Source organism: Salvelinus namaycush, chromosome 19, assembly GCF_016432855.1.
Source record: "Salvelinus namaycush isolate Seneca chromosome 19, SaNama_1.0, whole genome shotgun sequence".
Lineage (NCBI taxonomy): Eukaryota > Metazoa > Chordata > Actinopteri > Salmoniformes > Salmonidae > Salvelinus > Salvelinus namaycush.
In genome coordinates this window covers 16,352,738-16,360,135 of record NC_052325.1, presented here as the reverse complement: position 1 = coordinate 16,360,135, position 7,398 = coordinate 16,352,738, and the positions used below count along the sequence as shown (strand labels likewise).

Here is a 7,398-nt window from a genome sequence, read left to right as displayed (position 1 = left end):
TATGCATATTATTATTACTATTGGATAGAAAACACTCTCAAGTTTCTAAAACCGTTTGAATTATATCTGTGAGTAAAACAGAACTCATTTTGCAGCAAACTTCCTGCCAGGAAGTGAAAAATCTGAAATCGAGGCTCTGTTCCAGGGCCTCCCTATTCATTTGCTTGAAATCTATGGATATACATGCACTTCTTACGCCTTCCACTAGATGTCAACAGGCAGTGAGAGGTGAAATGGGGTGTATAGCTTGATCTGAGGTCAAAAGAGAGCTCTTGGAATGACATGACCCCAAGTTTCCTTTGTTCAGGAAGGCGCGGGAAGGAACTCTGGATTGCCTTCTGAAAAGCTTTCGTTATAGACGGCTAATATCTCCGGCTTTGATTTTATTTGATAAATGTGATAATATCATCGTAAAGTATGTTTTTTCAATATAGTTTTATCAGATTATTGAAAGTTTATCGGGAGTTTTGGCGTGTTCCGTTCTCTGCGTTTGGTGGAGATGGACAGCTTCGCGCCACTTGGCTAGCTTTGGTTGCTAATTCGACAGGAAAAAAGGACATTCTAAAACCAAACAACGATTGTTCTGGACAAAGGACCCCTTGTACAAGATTCTGATGGAAGCTCAGCAAAAGTAGGAACCATTTATGATGTTATTTCGTATTTCTGTCGAAAATGTTTAGTATTATTTTCCGCCCTGATTTTGGCTGCTGTCTCGCTATAACGTAAGCTGTATGTCGTACTAAAGTTATTTTTAGAATTCTAACACGGCGATTGCATTAAGAACTAGTGTATCTTTCATTTGCTGTACAACATGTATTTTTTAGTAAAGTTTATGATGAGTTATTTGGTCAGAATAGGTGAGTGTCAGAAATATATCCAGAGATTCTGGGAAAAAGTTGCTACGTTTTCACAATGTATAACCACGGATTTCGGCTCTAAATATGCACATTTTCGAACAAAACATAAGTGTATTGTATAACCTGATGTTATAGGACTGTCATCTGATGAAGCTTGTCAAGGTTAGTGAAAAATTATATATCTTTTGCTGTTTTTTTGCGATCGCTAACTTTTGCTGCTGATAAATGGGTTGTGTTTTTGGCTATTGTGGTAAGCTAATATAATGCTATATTGTGTTTTCGCTGTAAAACACTTAAAAAATCTGAAATATTGGCTGGATTCACAAGATGTTTATCTTTCATTTGCTGTACACCATGTATTTTTCATAAATGTTTTATGATGAGTATTTAGGTATTTCACGTTGGTCTCTGTAATTGTTCTAGCTGCTTCGGTGCTATTTGTGATTGTAGCTGCAATGTAAAACTATGATTTATACCTGAAATATGCACATTTTTCGAACAAAACATAGATTTATTGTATAATATGTTATAAGACTGTCATCTGATGAAGTTGTTTCTTGGTTAGTGACTAATTCTATCTCTATTTGGTCGGTTTTGTGCAAGCTACCTGTGCTGTGAAAGAAATGTCTGTGCTTTTTTGTATTTGGTGGTGAGCTAACATAAATATACGTGGTGTTTTCGCTGTAAAACATTTAAAAAATCGGTCATGTTGGCTGGATTCACAAGATGTTTATTTTCATTTGCTGTATTGGACTTGTTAATGTGTGAAAGTTAAATATTTCAAAAAAAAAAAAATTGAATTTCGCGCGCTGCCTTTTCAGTGGAATATGGGCGGGGTTCCGCTAGCGGAACCCCGGGGCTAGACAGGTTAAACCGAAGCAAACGAAACAAAACGGGAATAAACATACCTGAATTTGTCCAATAGAAACTCTAGTTTGCAACTCAAATGTTTCTCTTGACCTGTGTGCACCTATGTTGTAAACATTAATTCATAGGCTAGATTGTAGCAACCTCGTGATGAGTACAGGGGAAAAAATTGTATCATGTAGTAGCCTAAAACTATCGCTGCTACATTGAACTTGGTGAATGGAATATGAAGGAAAGTCATCTGATATGCTGTAATAGAAATAAGGCCATGCTCATGAAAAGAAAATTGTCCTCCCTCATTTTAAACGGCACTGACCGCCACTGCTGCCCTTTATGAGAGTGGCAACTGGCATTGAAGGAGGTAGGGTTATGGTGGATTTGTAACCAAGTGGGAATTTACCACATAAAACAAGGAAACGGCCCTCAAACTGGTAATTACTAATGGGAAAATTGTATATCATTCTGAGAACCCACTTCTCACATATGGTGACCTCGGACTTCACCTTTTAAGGAAATGGCCTCTAAAACAGCATTTTCGGCAGTAAAATGCAACAACAAAACATTATTTATAAAAAGCAATCTATTAATACAATGTTTACAAACATGATAGCTGTACTTTGATGTTTATAATTGACAGCCTGTTGGCCATTAGCAAATCAGCATTTTTCAACAGGTTCAAATCACTTAAACGCATCCAACTGGTATTTAAGACTTCACAACTGTTAAATTCCCACCTCCCGCATGGTTACGAAAGCACCATCAGAGTGGAAACTTGAGCGGCCCAACATAACATTCCGGTCACAACAGACAATGCAAGGAACATCGTGAATGCTGAACCTTGTGAATGGCATTTCATTTGCCCGCTGTACCTGAACCGAACCGTGACCCCAAAATTGCAATAGGTACGGAACTGTGGGTTTGGTGAACCGTTACACCCCTAACAAACACACACACACACACACACTGAAGTCAGCTCAGACAGCTCCATCAGCAGCAGATTTAAATTTAGAATGGGAAATAAATGTGTTTATGCAACAATTGTTAGTGCATCCCATCGAACCGAATCGCATCGATTTGCTCTCTAATCAAACCGAATCGCACCGAATCGTTTCAAGCTAGAACGTATCGTTCCTGTATCGTATCGGAGCCCATGTATCTAGATAAGTATCGAATCATCTTGAAAGGGAAAGATGCACATCCCTATAAGCTGCTTCATCTACAACATCCAGGGAAAGATGCACATCCCTATAAGCTGCTTCATCTACAACATCCAGGGAAAGATGCACATCCCTATAAGCTGCTTCATCTACAACATCCAGGGAAAGATGCACATCCCTATAAGCTGCTTTATCTACAACATCCAGGGAAAGATGCACATCCCTATAAGCTGCTTTATCTACAACATCCAGGGAAAGATGCACATCCCTATAAGCTGCTTCATCTACAACATCCAGGGAATGCATGATTGATATTTTGATGTCGAAATAGGATCCAGAATTATCAGATTTATTTTTGGACATCTTTGTGCATATTGGCCTAGGCTATATTATTCACCACCTGAGGAAGTGGGAACTCAAAACACTAGATTGCCAACTTTAAATATGACAATGTTGCAAGATAACCATGTAGGCTAATTGATTCATCTATCAGTAAATGTAATGTCCTAAAAAAACGTTCCATCACTAGGCCTATACAGGCTACATGATGTAGGCCTATTCACCACAAATGGCTCACTCCGCTCCGCGGGATGTATCAACACCATATACTATGTAGCACAGGTGGTAATGGCTGGAGCCAAATAAATCGATGCCATTCCATTTGCTTCTTTCCGGCCATCATTATGAGCCTCAGCAGCCTCCTGTGCTATTTAGCCCACTCCAGTTGTAAAGCAGTGCTATGAGCTCAATATTGAGAGGTGATAAATAAATGATATAATATACTCACAGCAAGCCGTGACTACACTCTCTGTAACTAGAACAACAGAAGTTGCTTTGAAAACTGTATTTTTCCCGCAATTGCATTTTGAGCAACGGTCATATGGTTGTGCTTTTTAGAATGCTCCTCTCTCTCCTCCGTGCACGAGGGAGTGGCTCGCTCACACAGCAGCCTATAGAATGCTCCTCTCTCTCCTCCGTGCACGAGGGAGTGGCTCGCTCACACAGCAGCCTATAGAATGCTCCTCTCTCTCCTCCGTGCACGAGGGAGTGGCTCGCTCACACAGCAGCCTATAGAATGCTCCTCTCTCTCCTCCGTGCACGAGGGAGTGGCTCGCTCACACAGCAGCCTATAGCAGAACAGGGACATTTCTGATCAAATGCACATTACTGTTTGAATAAATCATGCTAATTGAAAAAAGTATCAAATTGCAAACCGAACTGTCGTGACTAGCTACATTTGTTTCACTGGCACAATAGCGACCAAGAAATTAAGAGTTTCACACTGCCAAGTCAAAGGGTTGCAAATGCGAGAGAGAGAGTGTGTGTGTGTGTGTGTGTGTGTGTGTGTGTGTGTGTGTGTGTGTGTGTGTGTGTGTGTGTGTGTGTGTGTGTGTGTGTGTGTGTGTGTGTGTGTGTGTGTGTGTGTGTGTGTGCATGCTAACATATGTGTTTCTGAGGGACTGAGAGTGCTTAAGGAGTGAGCAGGGGTAATGGTCCGTGAGTGAGGATAGTAGCTATAAGTACAGGCCTGAGGTCAGCAGCACTACACTGCTGCGTATATGAACACATTGTGGTCACAGTGGCCCTACACACTCACTCAGCCATGGAAATCATTATAGAGACTACTCTCTTGGTTGCAACAGAGGAATATGCAGCCCTTAAACTATATTACATTACAGGGTACAGATGGACTGGTTCCAATGTCCTTAGATAATCTCCTTTGCCCTCTGATCTCTTTTCCTATGTGACCTCTGATCTGATAGAATAGATTACCCTAATATGGTAGAGCCCCTGCTCTTAGCCTAGGTAGCATTTCCAACACGGGTTTGTTGCGGTCGGTGGGTGTCACTGACCTCTCGCGGTCCTGCTCCAGTAGACAGGTGAGGTCATCGCTGCGCTGCAGGAAGGCACGGTGCTGCTGGTCCTGCTCCTCCAGCCTGCAGAGGGCGCCACTGTGGGAGCACTCCACCTGCAGCAGCTGATCCAGCATCCGCCTGTAGCTCTGCTTTCCAGTCTCCACCAGCCGGTCCAGCTAACACAGAAAGAGAGAGAAGGACATGAAGACAGGGCTGAAGACACCGTGGCTCTCATTGCGTTATTTGAAACGGGCTAAGGGTCAATGGTTTATCATTAGCTTTCTACTTCAAAACCCATGCCTTAAAGCCTATACATGCCTATGTGTGACTGGTGGTTTTAACAGTGGCTGTGTTTTCAATCTTAGTGTTAATCTCCTGTTACCTCAGCCATGGATTTCTCGTAGACATCCTGCTGTGGGGCCTCCTGGGCCTCAGAAGCCTGGGCCTGGAGTGAGTCTCTCTGCAGGGCCCGGAGCACTTCTACTGGGGTGAGAAAGCCATACTGGGCTTCCAACAGAGCCAAATCCATCTTCTCTGCTTTCAGGACCGTGATCACCTCGTCTCTGGCCTGGTGGGATGGACAGATAGAATAAAAAAGGAGGGATGCAGAATGATAGAGATGAAAAAGAGATTGCACTCCCAAGTCTTTCTTATGCAGCTGCGGTGTAGGCTGTGTGTGTGTCACGTTCTGCGAGGCATGCCTAGGAGTGTTTTACTCCTGGTTTTAGTTCGTCACAATAGGCTCTTTTATTAGAGTCTGATTCATTCTGTTTCCTCTACAGCTCATCTACAGCTGGTCTCAACTCAGTTCGGAGCAATTCTCCCATTGACGATGTCAATGTGCGATATAACACTCGCATTTATGCATATAAGGATTTGGCCCTAGTGTGGTTTGGCCAAGTCTGAGCTATGGGTTACTAGCCCGCATACTACCATCCTGATCTTGTTAGCTTATAGGGCACAGCGGTCATGATTGTGGATGAAACATCTACTGTAAACCTAGATCCAGAAATACTAGAACACAACTGTTCTGTCCTGTCCTCACCTGCAGCTCTCCCTCCATTATACTGAGGAGGAACACAAGGTCATCCCTGGACAGGTCTTTCCCCCTCTCTCCCCCCTTTCCTCCCCCCATGCTGTCCCTCAGGACGGTGCCCTTGAGGGGGTCGAGGTGGGCCACGGAGTTCTGTGAACCATTGCTGTTCCAGGCAGCCATGTTGGGGCTGTTGCTACGGGAACGTATCTGTGGATCCACCTGGGAAGAAGAGCGAGGGAGAGATTTATGGACATGGAGAGGTAGTACAAGAGTGGCGAAGGAGAATAGGGAGGCAGTAAAGGGAGGTTAGTGCAGTGACAATAGATGGTGATATAATTTGAAGCTGAGCACTCAAGTAAGCCTATTTCTTGTTTGAATCAATGAACGAGTGCTTTGTGTGTATCAGTTACATGTTTGATGACTCTATTACAACTAATGTAAATTGTTAGGCACCTTGTCATAACCAGCCGCCCAGGGCAAAAATAAAAATAGCTTTAACATGTTTGCTTATGTTGCTTATGTCACCCTTATGTCATCTCATAGTTTTTCTGTTAGCACATAATTGACTGGGAGGTCTGGCCTACGGCTTGGCAGGCATAAGGAGCGTGCCAGAGACCAAGGGCTTAATTACTGACCATATGAGGAGATGAACCGTGTGTGTGTGTGTGTATGTGTTCTCAACGCTGACTCCCAACAGGTTACAGCAACAGCAAACAATGCTGGTCCAACCGCAGATTATATTAAGCCGGATATCCAGGCCTTATAGTATCTCTGCAGATCCCAATCTATAAGAGAATCATTTTAATACCCAGCCAAAGCGTTAACTATATTCAGGATATTAAAGGCTCACACACACAGCTGTGTGTCCCAAACCTAGCCAGTAGGTGGGCGCATACACACAGCTGTGTGTCCCAAACCTAGCCAGTAGGTGGGCGCATACACACAGCTGTGTGTCCCAAACCTAGCCAGTAGGTGGGCGCATACACACAGCTGTGTGTCCCAAACCTAGCCAGTAGGTGGGCGCATACACACAGCTGTGTGTCCCAAACCTAGCCAGTAGGTGGGCTCATACACACAGCTGTGTGTCCCAAACCTAGCCAGTAGGTGGGCGCATACACACAGCTGTGTGTCCCAAACCTAGCCAGTAGGTGGGCGCATACACACAGCTGTGTGTCCCAAACCTAGCCAGTAGGTGGGCTCATACACACAGCTGTGTGTCCCAAACCTAGCCAGTAGGTGGGCGCATACACACAGCTGTGTGTCCCAAACCTAGCCAGTAGGTGGGCGCATACACACAGCTGTGTGTCCCAAACCTAGCCAGTAGGTGGGCGCATACACACAGCTGTGTGTCCCAAACCTAGCCAGTAGGTGGGCGCATACACACAGCTGTGTGTCCCAAACCTAGCCAGTAGGTGGGCTCATACACACAGCTGTGTGTCCCAAACCTAGCCAGTAGGTGGGCGCATACACACAGCTGTGTGTCCCAAACCTAGCCAGTAGGTGGGCGCATACACACAGCTGTGTGTCCCAAACCTAGCCAGTAGGTGGGCGCATACACACAGCTGTGTGTCCCAAACCTAGCCAGTAGGTGGGCTCACACACACAGCTGTGTGTCCCAAACCTAG

At 44.3% G+C, this 7,398-nt stretch overlaps 1 protein-coding gene across 1 annotated transcript in view; it reads right to left on the bottom strand.

Annotated features, from left to right (window-relative positions):
• Positions 1–4,655: 4,655 nt before the first annotated feature.
• The window catches only part of LOC120063912 (filamin A-interacting protein 1-like), a 10,031-nt gene continuing 7,288 nt past the window's right edge, over positions 4,656–7,398 (bottom strand). Inside the window, exons 2-4 of the mRNA XM_039014224.1 lie at positions 5,783–5,992; positions 5,120–5,305; positions 4,656–4,913 (exon numbers count right to left, since the gene is read on the bottom strand). Of these exons, the coding sequence (XP_038870152.1) occupies positions 4,656–4,913; positions 5,120–5,305; positions 5,783–5,992 (654 nt within the window). The remainder of the gene's footprint in view (positions 4,914–5,119; positions 5,306–5,782; positions 5,993–7,398) is intronic.